A 14,600-nucleotide genomic window follows, 5' to 3' on the forward strand; every position below is an offset into this window, starting at 1 on the left:
GACAATAAAATAGCTTTTGAAGTCTCTGGAATATATGAAAATTTGTTATTAGCTTTTCTAAAATTGAGACACTGTGGGAGTTGTTACATCTGTAGAAGACCCCTTGCTACGGGGTTGGGGAGCCTGAATCAATACGTTTTAATTATGTATCTTCTACAACAGCAATGCTTAAACCAATTATTTTCTTGCAACCCAAAACCCTTCCTACCAATTCTTTGGTTGATATTTTATCTCGCTTTGACAGTTCACCCCTGGACATTTCTTATGTTTAGTTATTGTCTACATTATTCAGAAATTTTAAGTAAGTATAACAAGTAGACTCTGCCGAGTATATAAATATCTCATTCCAAGGCTTTTGAAGAGAGACTAATTGAGCATGATATATAGCATGAGAGAATCTATAGCATGAGAAAACATATTTTATTTGCCATAAGCAATTTAACTTGAGGGAAAGTGCTATATTTATAAATTGATTTAGGCTGTCTCTGATATTGTATGTCTTTCTCACATATAAATAAGAGCAGATTGAAAAAATGGAGGCAGGAAATATTTAAAATTTAAAGAAGAATATCTTAAATATTTCCAGAACATTTCAGAAATGTCAGTGATTAAAAATAATGATTTTTAGTATTTTGCAATATTTTCCTGAGAAGGAAAGATTACTAATCTTAAACACATGCTTTAGGTCTCCATCTAGTGGTGGCTCTTCAGCTACTCTGCTGATACCAGTGAATATTAACAGAATATCCTTAGGGTCTTGGAATAATTCTTGGACCTCTGCACTTTGAATTTCTCCTGAGTCATTGGGCATGCCCATTATTTGATATGATGACATACAGAGTCTGAAAAAGGTTTTTAAATCTGAATTATTATCATTTGTTCTGAAATTTAAATTCAGAATAAATTTAAAATTTAAATTCAGAATATTTTTAGAGGAACATAAAATCAACATTATTAAAATACCTAAGGAGCTTTAGAAGCTGAAATAACCTAGTCTGGATAAGTTAAACCCACTTGTCCTTGGGATTGTACCAATTTCATATATTACTATATTTGGGAGTGGCAACATTTTTAGCATGAGATTCTGACCCCACATGGGAAAAGCACTCCTTTAAAAGTAGTGGGACCGGAATTTGCATTTTGGTAGATACAGGGGTTTCCAGAGGCAGAGTTTTGTACTTTTTCTACTGATTTCCTAACTTTTAAAATTAAATCTACTCCAAAACATTGTTTTGATTATATATTTCTACGTTTTCTCTGCTTCTTTTACTTAAGATTTACCAGATTATAAGCATGAAGAAAGATGACTGACAACAATGGAGATTCAGGTTTTTTTCCTCTGTATAACCTACCTTATTTTAAAATGATATTTTTCTTATTAGCTACTTCTAGTAAGGTACCCTATAACACACACATAGAGATATTTAGCAAACCCTGGCTGGTGACTTCAATTTGCATTTACAAAAAAAAAAAAGCATCAGACTACTTTAAAGATTATCCCAAAAAGAAAAAAGCGGAACCTTCTTCTCACATAAGGTTTTCTTTTAAAAGCAATGTAGTCCAGTTAAAATTCTGTCTGCAAATATTCTCTCTTTACCCCATTTACTTTGATACAAGCAACTATATTTATGGAATTTTGATGAAAAATCTGGTAAATGATTTCGTAGAAGTAAATGCTGTATTGAGGAGGGGAAAGAGGAAAGGAAGACTAGGGGGTCGAGAGCACCAAACATGTTACGTACCTGTTTGTTCTCTTTCAGGTTAGCTTCTCTCCATCATCCCACTCAAGTCTACATACTCCAAACTCTGTCATTCTTTATAATGTACAAAATAATGGTAATTTCTTCTTATAAGAGATCAAATTGTACATGAACAAATTCAGACAGTAGATACCCAAAATATACAGAATTAAAGAAATGTGTAGGTGATAATTTAGGAGCAATGAATTGTTTATAAGAATAAACTAATTGATAACTCTTTCTCTTTTTTTAAAAAAAAATTTTATTTATTTATGATAGTCACAGAGAGAGAGAGAGAGAGAGGCAGAGACACAGGCAGAGGGAGAAGCAGGCTCCATGCACTGGGAGCCCGATGTGGGATTCGATCTCGGGTCTCCAGGATCGCGCCCTGGGCCAAAGGCAGGCGCCAAACCACAGCGCCACCCAGGGATCCCCTCTTTCTCTTTTTTAATTTATATATTTTAAAAGATTTTATTTATTTATTCATAAGAGACACAGAGAGAGAGAGAGGCAGAGATACAGGCAGAGGGAGAAGCAGGCTCCTCGCAGGGAGCCCAATGTGGGATTTGATCCCAGGACTCCAGGATCATGCTCTGGGCCAAAGGCAGGTGCTGAGCCACCCAGGCTTCCTGATAACTCTTTCTAAGAAGTTACAAAGGTCAATGAGCAGCATAAAGTCAAAATATCTCAAATTTCCTGTAGAAAATTTCTGTAGAAAAATGTAGAAGGTGTTTTATTTATTTTTTCGTTTTTTTTTTAATTGAAGTGTAGTTGACACATGTTATGGTGTATAGCCTAATTATTTGACAGGTCTGTATGTTATACTGTGCTCACCACAAGTGTAGCTACCATCTGTCATCATACAAATGCTATTGCAATACCATTGACTATATTCTCTGTACTGTACCTTTTATTACTGTGACTTATTCATTCCATCACTGGAAACCTGTATCTCCCACAGAAGGCGTTTCTTTTAAATTGTGTGATTGTAAAGTTAAATTGATAATTATATGACTGTAAAATATAATTAATGGACTAAATCCTATTTCCAATGGACAGATGGAATTGTCTATAGAATTTCCATAGTGATTCAAAATATCCTTCATCACCCTGAGGTCAAAGTACAGAGCAAGGTAGCAGAATGGGTAAGTGAACTTGTACAATTTCTTCTTTGATTTGACATCGTTAAGCTCTGGAAATCTGGAAAGGACTCTATTGTCTGGCTAACTGAATCCAAAGATCACACTAAAACATAGACATTGTCCCTTATCTGTACTATGAATAGACCTAGAAGGGAGGTGTATGCTTATTCCTAAAAAGGGAGATGCATTTGAATCAAGGACAAGCCTAATACACTATTAATGTCGAAAAGTACCACACAAACAGAAATATGTTTTCATAAGTCTCTTTATTTACAATTATATCCCTACATTTTCAGCAGAGTTTTAAAAAATAGATTATATATTTTTATTTAATTGTTTGAGTATTTGGTTCATAAACCAAAAAGCATAATAAAATATATCGTGAAAATATTTTACCCATCTTTGTAGCTCATCTCCTTGGAGACCAACCCATCTGCTTTAGAAATCACTGTTAAGTTTTTCTTGTTTGTTTTTTCCCCTTGAATTTCTTTGTTCATATAAAGGAAAACAAGACAATAGATTCTTATTTTTCCTCCTTTTTACACTAAAAACATATTTTGCATACCATTCTACATTGTACTTATTTTTGTTATTACCAGAGACCTTCCTTTTTGTTTTTGTTTTTGTTTTTCTTTTTTTAACACTGTGATATATTCCATTATGCGGCTATCTAGTCATTAATTTAGCAAGTCTTCTGTTGATGGAGATTTCTGATATACTAATTTATTTAATCGGTATTCTATTAATGAAATTTTTTTAATTTCCAGTTAAAACAAAAAAATTCAGCATTTTATTTTCTTGTCCTTACGGATACCACCTATGTTTTTTTTCTTGTTTCCATAACAAAAAATTTATTTTCCATAGGTTTCTATTTCTTTCCATTTTATTTTCTGTCTGCAGCATACTGTGGGACTTTGTACTGCTTTTTATATATAACACTATATTACAATTCAGACATTGTGAATAAAGTCACTCAAGTATACATTTTGAGAAAGATGGGTTTCTTGTGCAGCAGGTGTCTAGTAAAACATGTCCTTGGTAGCAAAACAAAGTTAAATCCTACATTGAGAGGTAATGGTGACTATTTATCTACCTACCTACCTACCCATCTTTGAAGAATAACTTGATATGACAATACAGTCTTATTTTGAAGGGTCTATAGTAAGAAAAGTCTTACTTTGAATACACGTTAAAAATAAATTGACCACAGGAAATTAAGAGTATGTAAATAACAATTCTATTATAAAATTGAGTGGAGGAGTGATCTTCTCTAATAAAAGTCAATGAAAAATGCTGCTGTTGACTTTTTGGACTGATGCATTAGAATCAGTAAGTAATTCAAACACTGGGAGGTATGTTTCATTTCCAAATGGAGAGCAGCTTTATAGAAAGAGCATATTCTTCATCCCATTTTCTTTCAAGCGTTCTTCTTTTTGTTTAGTTTAAAGCCAGAATGATTTCAAAAGATAAAATTCTTTATATTCATTCTCAAATAAGCCACTGCTAATGTTATTCTGGAAGATTAACATTCACTGGAGTCTATGCCGTAGGCAGTGTATAATTTTACATTTATCTTTATTACATGCATAGTTTTCAGCATAACTTCATTCTCATTTGAAGCTAAACTTTACTGGACCCTTTTCATTTAAGATGCAAGATACCAAAGCAGATGCTTGATTATAGAGAAAGCATAATTGGTGTCCCTGATTCATATTATTGCTGTTTACAATTTTAAAATAATTTAATACTTTTTGCCAGCACTTCATAGATTTCACATTCAATTTTAGGAATGTTTGCAAGGAAGGCTAATTGTGTGTATGAAATAAGTCCTAAAACACCCTTCAGATCATATAGAAATAGGAAGATTTCATATCAGTAACGAAATCCCATTTGTAATTGTATTGACAAGGCATCATGGGAAGGTGGTTATTTATATCAAGAGGAATCCATAATCCATTGCTTCTTTAAAATGTCTGGCACTAAGACCCATAATTCTGTTAAATAGCCACATAATAATTAACATAATTCCCAATAACGTTAACTCATTTTGTTTTTTTTTTTAAAGGTTTGTATTGTTAATTTGTAATTTTCCTAACCAATATCCTTATGAGATGATGCTTACTAGAAAAACATGTGTATTGTACCACAGTGTTTGTTGAATGAAAAATATGGAATGTGTTTATTGTGCTAATCCTCCTATGTACCCTCTTACAGCTGTGTAGCCCTCAGTATTATGGCTAAGTCAAAGAACCACAATGGAGGGACCCATTATAATATGGGCTAGAGGGGAAAATATAGTGTTTCCAGACAAACAGTCTTGGGTTCCAGTCTGGGATCGGCTACGCCTTAGTTGGGGACATTGGGCAAGCTATTTCCTTCTCCATGAAGCTCAATTTCTTCATATATCAGGGTGGGGGAGCAGATAATACCTATCTCATTAGTTGTTCTGAGATTGAAGAAACGACCTTTGTGAAGTTCTTGGCATATAATGATGCAGTGACTGTTATCTTTACCTTTCTTTCACTCCTCTGGCTCTCTGGGATTTTCCCAGGGTCTTATTCCAATAACAACTTACGGGAGGGAAAAAAACTAGATTCAGATATTTTTTGGAAAGTATTATCAAAACTCACCCTTTTCCATTGTATTTTTCAGCTCAATTCAACCTTCCAAAACTGGAACTACACTGTTTATGTGGTTAATATCAGGTAAATGACAGAGTGAATGACTTGAGAAGTAAAAAGTAGTGTCTCATTTAATGCTACTCTTCATCGCTGTGATTATACCCCACATACCTGATACAAATACACACATACACAATATTCATAGTCTTTCTAAAACAACTCTATGTCATTTCTCTGCACAAAAATCTTCAATGCTCAGCAATTGGTTTTAATTTTTTTTATCATGGATCCCAATCTTTAAAAAATATTAGTGTATATTCCCAAAATATATTTGTGATTTTAAATAAATTTGTGTATGTATATTACTTAACCAGTATAGGTTATAAATATATCACAAATTAAAAGAAGACAATCATATATATATAGAAGTTCTGTTAGTTTCATCTCATGCCCCAGTGAACCATCGATATAGCACCCCAGTTTGGAGACTGTTTTTCTACAAAATAAGACATCTATAATCTGCAACCTAGCTTTTCAAAAATATCTTTATTCCATTTGAATATTTTAACTGCCTAGCCAATAGTATATCATCCACATACCCTCCTCTGTGCCTTGTTTTCACAGTTTTAAATTAGTTTTTAAAAGTGTATTTCATTAACCCTAAACATATATCCTGTGGACCCAAGAGATGTTATGAGTTAACACAGAAAGAAGAATCACAGGTTGAATTTGCTCAAGAAGTACATTCTTTTTTTTTTTTTTAAAGATTTATTTATTTATTTATTTATGAGAGAGAGAGAGAGAGAGAGAGGCAGAGACACAGGAGGAGGGAGAAGCAGGCTCCATGCCGGGAGCCCGACGCGGGACTCGATCCCAGGACTCCAGGATCACGCCCCGAGCCAAAGGCAGGCACCAAACCGCTGAGCCACCCAGGGATCCCCCCAAGAAGTACATTCTTAAACTGAAACAGATTTCCATATATCTGAATATCTCAGATTATTTAGTATAACAAACATGGATTGTGAATCTTGAAAAGAAAGGAAGGGTGCACAGCTACCAAGCTTATTTGACAATGGAGTCATTTGGTTTTGAGCATATAAAAAGAACTGGAACCTCAGGACACACATTTGGAAATACTGGTTTAGGATGTTCACTTTGCCTCTTTCTTTTACCTCCTTAAATTTTGTTGTTGATGATGTGGCAGATGAGGTTGATAATGAATACACATATCTGTATTTGTAGTTTTCATCTGAGCATGGGAGAAGACAAGATTAAAGTCAAGAGAAGCATTGTGAATGATCAAAGGTAACGCTGACAAAGTCTTACAGAAATTGTAACATCCTTTTTCTAGCTCTCTGTTTTGACTGTCTGGTAGAGAAATGAAAATAATGAGATAGGAGAGATATATTTTAATTAGGTAGCAGTTTTAAGTTATTTCTATAGCACTAGCACACTAGTTTTTTTTCTTGTAGTTAAAACCATCAAATAGACTGGATGGAGACATTACATATGAAGAAAAATAATTCAGAAGTAGAACATTTTAAATGTATGAGTTCTTATTTTAGTATTTATAGTTTATTTATGATAATCCATTACCTCTTAATTGAAATTTCAAAAAGAGCATTAAAGGGAAAAAAAAGATAGTTATAACTTTAAGTAAGTACTTGTGTATAGAAGCATCTAATAATATGGGTAACAGCTAATTTTCGGAAGTCTATTTTAAAATTGATATCAGGACCATGACTTATGCAGGCAGGTAATTTAACAGATCTATCCACCATATAGAATCAGTTGGCATAAAGGCCAGCTGTTCAGAATGCTGTATAATTATAATTGTTTAAAAACAATTTAAACTCCCAAATGAAATAAATTTAGTTGTGTTCAGGTCGTCTATCACATTTCCAAAGGAGAGAAAAAAAAGTTGAATAGTAAATGTTCATGTCAGTCTTGCTTAATTTCAATTGACCGAATAGATTTTACAGATTTACAGCCATGATGATGGAATATACTTCTTTTCAGATGGTATATTCTTACTAGGAGAAAATAAAAATAGAATTTTTAAAATAAATTTATTTTTTATTGGTGTTCAATTTGCCAACATATAGAATAACACCCAGTGCTCATCCCATCAAGTGCCCCCCTCAGTGCCTGTCACCCAGTCATCCCCAACCCCTGCCCATCTCCCCTTCTACCACCCCTAGTTCGTTTCCCAGAGTTAGGACTCCCTCATGTTCTATCTCCCTTTCTGATATTTCCCACTTATTTTTTCTCCTTTCCCCTTTATTCCCTTTCACTATTAAAAATAGAATTTTATATGAGAGTTGGCCAGAGAGTTTTTTCTTTTTTTTTCTTTTTCTGTTTAATAATAGAGAAGCAGATGTGTTTAAGTTATAATTGAAACTTTTCTAATATATATTCAACAGACTGGCTTGGACCATATGATCAGGGAAATTTGTTTTTATCTTCATTATTCCTTGTCCTTTGTGATCTGAAGAATAGAATAATTATTTTAATACTATATTCCTGATGGTGATTGGTCACCCGTCACCTGAAGGCCACCTGGTCACCTGAAGGTGATCTAGCCTTTACTGCTAGATCATATTGATTCTTTGCCACACATTTTGTCTAACAATTGGGGCAGACCTAGTTTGGGGTGTCACCAATGCTATATCCTCCTCAGGAAGTCAATATTGCCCTTTTAGTGCACCTACTGTGACTCTTTTACTACCCAGTAACACTAAAGTCCGCCATCATTAGTAGATGTCAGTACCTCAGAAACTCTTGCTTGAAAAACATTTAAATTCATAGAATCTCAGTTTTCTATCTGTCAAACCAATAAGTAACTTCACAGAAAATTATAGGGAAAGGGAACCAAGGCCATGTATATGGGAAAGTACAGATGTTTAGTTTTTCTTGGTATAAATCTTTGTTTTAAAATTTTTTTAATTGCTTAAAAGCCTGTTTTAAAATTTTTTAATCATTTCAAAATTGTTTTAAAATGTATTCTTAAAATAATGTATTCTTATAATAGTCTTTTTCTCCCTCTCTTTTTTCTAATATCTATGGCTCTGATACTCGTTGATGAATCTTTATAGTCGCTCATAGTTTTTCTCTCAAAAACCGTGACTACTAGTTTTACACACAGACTTTTTCTTTCAGTTTGGTTGTAACACTTAACATAGACCATAACCTCAGATAATGCTATCATCTTCTATTGCCTAGACAGATAGGAAACCAAAGCCACAGAAACGGGTTTATTCAAATAAAGGATGATTGATGGTAACAGCTGATGAAACTTTGTGGAACCATAAACTAGTTTCAGTTTTCAGGACAAGAGAGGAAAATACAGAGATAAGACCTGTGAAAATGCATGGCCATTCTTGAATTGCTGAATTTGGGTATTCAGTATTATCACAATACATTGTACTCATTGTGTTCTCAATATTAAAGAGAAGTAAAAGGTCATGTTCCCAACACTAAGTTCTCAGTAACTGGAGTAGCAAAGCTTATCTTCCAACAATAATTTAATCAAAGGATACTTTCCCTAGGGCATTTACAAAATTGGGAAATTATCACAGCTCACCATTATATTTACATCTATGTCTCACTCAACTGAAAGTATGATTTATATGTGAACCCTGAGTAGATCATTTTTGAGATAGCTTTTCAGACTGAATTATGAGAACAGCTCAACACTTTAAGATTAGCACAGATATTCAGAAGAAAAAAAAATGGGAGCTCTTCTTTAATTTTACCTAATCTTGAATAGCTAGGTTTCATTTTGTCTTTCTTCTTTTAGCACCACAAATATATCAGTAGTCTATTTCATTTTTGTTAATACCTACATAACTTTATAAATAAAATATGCTATGCCTCTCTACTGGCAATACTTATTTCAAAAGCAGTGCTACTACCTTGATTTTGGCAAATTTTGATTTCTACTCTTGAGTATAGCTATGATTACAGTGAAATAGAAAATTATATTATTTCAAAATGTAGAATGAAAAAAAATTTTTTTAGAATGAAAAACTTTGATGGGGCTTTTAGGGTACATCTCTGCTTCTCATAGAAATATTTTCTTTTTAAAGACATTCAGGGGCAGCCAGTCTGTAAACTTCTGTAATATCCCCTTCAATCACCATGTATATTTTAAGTATTTATTTTGTACCTTTTCACCATACAGCATACTTGCAAATGCTTCCTGGTGATAGAAAATCATTATCACAATTCTGGAGATATTTGTAACACATTTGTAGACAATAAGACCCTTAATAATTTTAAAGTCAAATGATTAGTTTAGTCAGATTTGTTGGAATTTAATTTTTCTAAAAAAATTTTTTTTTGGCTACAAAAAAACAATGAGGAATTAACTATTAAAGTATGGCCCTTTCTTGCCTATATACTATATATAAGTATTACTTAACATATTCCTTAAAAGATATGAGGTGATATGATATGATATGATAGAATTATACATGTGATATCCTGTATAAGCTATTCATACTGAGATATTTTTAACATTACAATTTGTGCAGTGACAGGAGTCTTTGAGTGCCTTGGCCTATTACTCCACTCTCAATGTTTCATGGTCGGTCGTCCCTCTTACTACCATATCCAAGTGTTCTGTTTTTCCACCAAAAAAAAAAAAAAAAAAAAATCAACCACCCAGTCAGCAGTTCTAACAATTATATCTGAAATGCTTTTCTAGGTTGGTGATTTGGGCCCTTCTAGTTTACAATGCTACCAACAATCCCAATTTAGAAGGAAAAGACATTCAACAGAAGCTCTTAAAAAATAATGAATCCCTGGATGAGGGCCTGAGGCTGTATGCAGTGAGTGTGAAACAACTGGGTAAGTGCATTCAATTTTTTATATGTATTTAATATAACCATTCAGGTTTAATTGAAGCAGCAACAACAGTATTTTTCCTCTTTGTATTGTTTGCTTATTTAAGACTATTTTTTTCTGATGATGAAATTCATCATATTGGTGGCATAGTAACAAAGGGGTGACGTGGGTAATATAAAAGATATCAACACCTATGAATCTAAGGGAATCAAAGAGGCAGAAGAGAATTTATACTTGATTTTGGGGACATATTCTAGAAATACTAAGAATTTGAGCAAAGTGCCAGGAGTCTTAACCAGAATTAGCTTCAACTTCAGAAATGAAGAGTGGATATATGTATGTATGGGAACTCTAATGAGGTAAATCTTAGAAAAGGCAATTTCTTATTAGAAAACATCTCCTTCTCTTATGTTTTCTATCTTTATTAATGATATCAGTGTCTTCAGAGGAATAAGCCAGAATTCTGGGAATTATCCAGGATTGAGAGTTAGTTCTTACGTAGACACCATTCATATCCTGAACTCCATCCACACACATGATACTGCTTGTACCACCTCAGACTATGCTGTGTTCCTTTATGCTTCTCTGTCTTGCCCACACTGCTCTTCTGGACTTTCACCATTCACCTGCTTATCAAATCATTGTTTTAAAGATAGCCCAAAGTCATCTTTTCTATGACATCATCATGTATCAATAGGAATCATTGCCTTGGAGCCTCTACTTCATGCTGTCCTGATACCTAGAGCACTGGACAAATTAGAAGACCATAGTATTAGACTGGACTTTCTTATGGATATTATCTTTAAATAGAAATCTTCTCTGACTTGAGAACACCTGTTAGTTTCTTTTAACACCCTCGCTTCCTACCTTCCCTAGCATCCAGCACATTCCCTAGCACTTAAATACTTGAAAAAATAAGTGAATGAGATTTGATGGAAATATTTTGGAAAAGTTAATGATCACAAATATGGACAACAAAAAGTGAAGTTATTCTAATGTTACATGATTATAACTATTGATTAAGCATATTAATAGAGATCAAGAGAAAACTTTGACATTTTCCTTATGCACACTCAGGAGGCTAATGTGAGAGAAGCAAGTATTCCTCAGTCTCTAAGAGGCTGATTCCAACTGAAGCCAGAATCCTGATGTAATAAAGAAGCAGGCATCCCTGCTTCTATGAGAAACTACCCATATGTAATGTGTCCACCACATACACAACTACAGAGAACTCATAGAGGTGGCGAAATACGAATCATTGCTGTCTTCACTATCATGAACAGTTTCTGAGCCTCTGTGAGAAAATGCTTGCTTATTAACAAATGGCATTTCTTTTTTTTTTAAATAAAGATTTTATTTATTTACCCACAAGAGACACAGAGAGACAGAGAGAGAGAGGCAGAGGGAGAAGTAGGCTCCATGCAGGGAGCCTGACATAGGACTCGATCCCAGGTCTCCAGGATCACCCCGCGGGCTGAAGGCAGCACTAAACCTCTGAGTCACCCGGGCTGCCCAACAAATGGCATTTCTTGAGGCTTGGGAGAGTCTACATGCTTCCTGTCACAAAAAATGTCTCCGCGAGGAGGTAGCTTGACGAATGGTAGGTTAGATGTAACAGGGAAGCTTTGTGAGGGCCGGCTGGACTCATCTCTGTCCTAGGAGCCTGCAGAATCCCAGAAAACTCTCTTGCAGACCTAAACATATAATTTATGCTACTTAATTTAGGTTCTATAATTTATTGTTTTTCTGCAGGTATGCCTATGAGGAAAAGTTTATAGCAATTGAAAATATTAAGGCCAAATCCTGATAATGTTAAGACTCAGAATGTAGTTGGGAAAGTTCTTTAAATGTTCAACTGGTGACTGTAATACCAGTTCCCAATAGTCTGCTATAACTTGCTATTCCTCAGTCCAGGAATAATACAATTTTGTTGTCATTAATATATTGCTTTTATTTGGATATTTTTAAAATTGTGGAATCTGAGTTATTTATGTCATGACACTTGCCCAGAAAGTTTTCCAACAACAGATGGGATGATTTGAGGGTGAAGGCATGTGTGAGAGACATGTGATGCTGGTTCATGGGTCTCCTTTTGCCATTCCCCCAGCAAACTTCCAGGCAGAAGATGCTTTCAGAACAGGTGGAAATTTTTCCATAAAATATGCTTGCAACTCAATGACAACAGGATTGATGTATTATAGGCTTTCCTTTTTGGAAAAAGATCATATTACATTTTGAATTTTTCAAGATCATCATTGTATGTAGTGTTTATTTTTTGAATAAACCTTTATTTTACTAATTTTAGCTACTAATGATTTATGTTAGAATAATGATATATGTTTCATGATGATACTCCCATAAGTATGACTTTGATTTGGATAATTTTTATATCCGAAATGTACTTAAATGCTTATTTTTCCTAATTTCTAAATGTTTACCAATTCTGAACATAAAACAACTAGTATCTTAGTATTACATGAAATAAATACCTGAGTACCAACATTGTCATTTTGCTCCCTCTTTCACTTCTAACTTCAAAGAATAGATTAACATTTCCATGTCGGTTCTTACTTCCACATAGGTTTATGTCCTGCTGATGAGGATCCCAAAGGCTATCATTGGCCACTCATCCCACCTTCTGTATACAACCTTCCCTGTCCAGGAAAGCAGGGCTTTTATGCTTCACGGACATGGTAATGCTTTTAATTGAATCTTGCCAGTAAAGCTCCACATTATCTACCTTCCTGGGTTACACAGGCTGCACAGTAGTTCCCACCAATTGTATATTGATTGGAAAGTCTGTGAATACTTAAATCATAGACTTCATGGAGGGTAAAAGATAAGGCAGGTAGGGTACCAAGAAAACCCTTTTTACTCCAAGCACCATGCTATTTTAGCCTTCTACAAAGAAAGAGGAAGAAGTCTGGAAACCACAGGGTGGGTCTAGAGCAGAGCACTTTGTATAAGGATGAACGAACTAACTTACAGCTTTGTAACATGCATCGGAAATTCCAAAACTTTTGAACAATTTGGAGTGGTTATTGTTGGAATGAGAAGAGGCAGAAAAAGAGGGAATAAATACAGAATCCATGTTAGGGCAGACTGCTAATGGAGACTGTCAGGGTGTAGATTTTCCATGTGTTTACCTCAGAGACAGGTTGATTGCAGAGGATTCACTGATTAGCAAGTGAGACCCAGCTCTTCACTCTCTACCTCACCCCCTGTTAGAGTTTTCTCATGGGGGTGGTGAGATCAGAAATGGAAACTGCCAGAACTTTGCACATTCTGCTGTGTTTGACATATGGTAGGGAGTAAAGAGGGGAGAGTTACTGATCGTAGTTTGAAACAAGGCTCTACCTCTTCCTAGCTGTGAGACTTTGGAATATTCTTTGATTTCTCGAAGTCTTTTTTCCTCATCTTTGAAGTGTGTATTGTGATCTGCTTTACAGTTATATGAGATTAAAATCAGATTTTATCAAAGTTCTTAAAGAGGTATTTGATCCATGTTACTGAACACTTTAACCTTAGTAACCTGATGTATCCTAGCTTAGAACACATGCTATTGCTGGTATAATATTATGTTTCTAGGATGCATGGCACCTGATTTTTTTCCTATAAGAATTCTTAGTGGGAGTTTTATTTCAATATATTACAATTTTATTTTCAAAAGAAATTTACATAGATATCAAGGCAAATTCTCAAACATATTAACTAATTTTGTCAGTTATACTGTCATTTATGCCAAATATTTGAAATACCTTGTTTTGTTCTGTAGTTATCGTGACCCTGCCAACACATCTTTGGCTTACTGGGGGCCTCCTGATATCTCCAACTGTTCAAGTAAGTGAGCGAGCAATTTTTCTTCAGTTCTCACAGGCAAAGTGAAATGATTTCATAGTTTTCATCCTCTTGAGATATATTCTTCTGCCATACGATAGCCATTGTAATATTAAAAGCTAAGCAAGTGATTGTTTTACATAAGGTAGAAAATTCTTTTTTTCCCAATTCTAACTTTCTTGTATATTCTGTTGGAAATTAAAAACAGACAATTTTAGAGAAGACGTAATATATAAATAAATATGTATAAATTAATATTAATATTATGTTATTTATTCATTTGAGAGAGAGAGAACAGGAGCCAGGAAGAAGGGCAGAGGAAGAAGCAGATACCCCCTGCTAAGCAGGGAGCCAGCCATGGGGCTCGATCCTAGAACCCAGGGATCATGACCTGAGCCGAAGGCAAATGCTTA

The 14,600-nt window shown here is 34.3% G+C and overlaps 1 protein-coding gene across 6 annotated transcripts in view; it reads left to right on the plus strand.

The window, feature by feature from the left end:
* Window positions 1-14,600, plus strand: part of ADGRG6 (adhesion G protein-coupled receptor G6) — a 138,660-nt gene that overhangs the window by 84,657 nt on the left and 39,403 nt on the right. For all 6 annotated transcript variants that reach the window (XM_038526200.1, XM_038526199.1, XM_038526202.1 and 3 more), the window contains 6 exons: window positions 2,799-2,884; window positions 5,534-5,586; window positions 6,745-6,807; window positions 10,211-10,353; window positions 12,932-13,043; window positions 14,126-14,190. In XM_038526200.1, the coding sequence (XP_038382128.1) occupies window positions 2,799-2,884; window positions 5,534-5,586; window positions 6,745-6,807; window positions 10,211-10,353; window positions 12,932-13,043; window positions 14,126-14,190 (522 nt within the window). The remainder of the gene's footprint in view (window positions 1-2,798; window positions 2,885-5,533; window positions 5,587-6,744; window positions 6,808-10,210; window positions 10,354-12,931; window positions 13,044-14,125; window positions 14,191-14,600) is intronic.

This window comes from Canis lupus, chromosome 1 (assembly GCF_011100685.1).
Source record: "Canis lupus familiaris isolate Mischka breed German Shepherd chromosome 1, alternate assembly UU_Cfam_GSD_1.0, whole genome shotgun sequence".
In the NCBI taxonomy this organism is placed as follows: domain Eukaryota; kingdom Metazoa; phylum Chordata; class Mammalia; order Carnivora; family Canidae; genus Canis; species Canis lupus.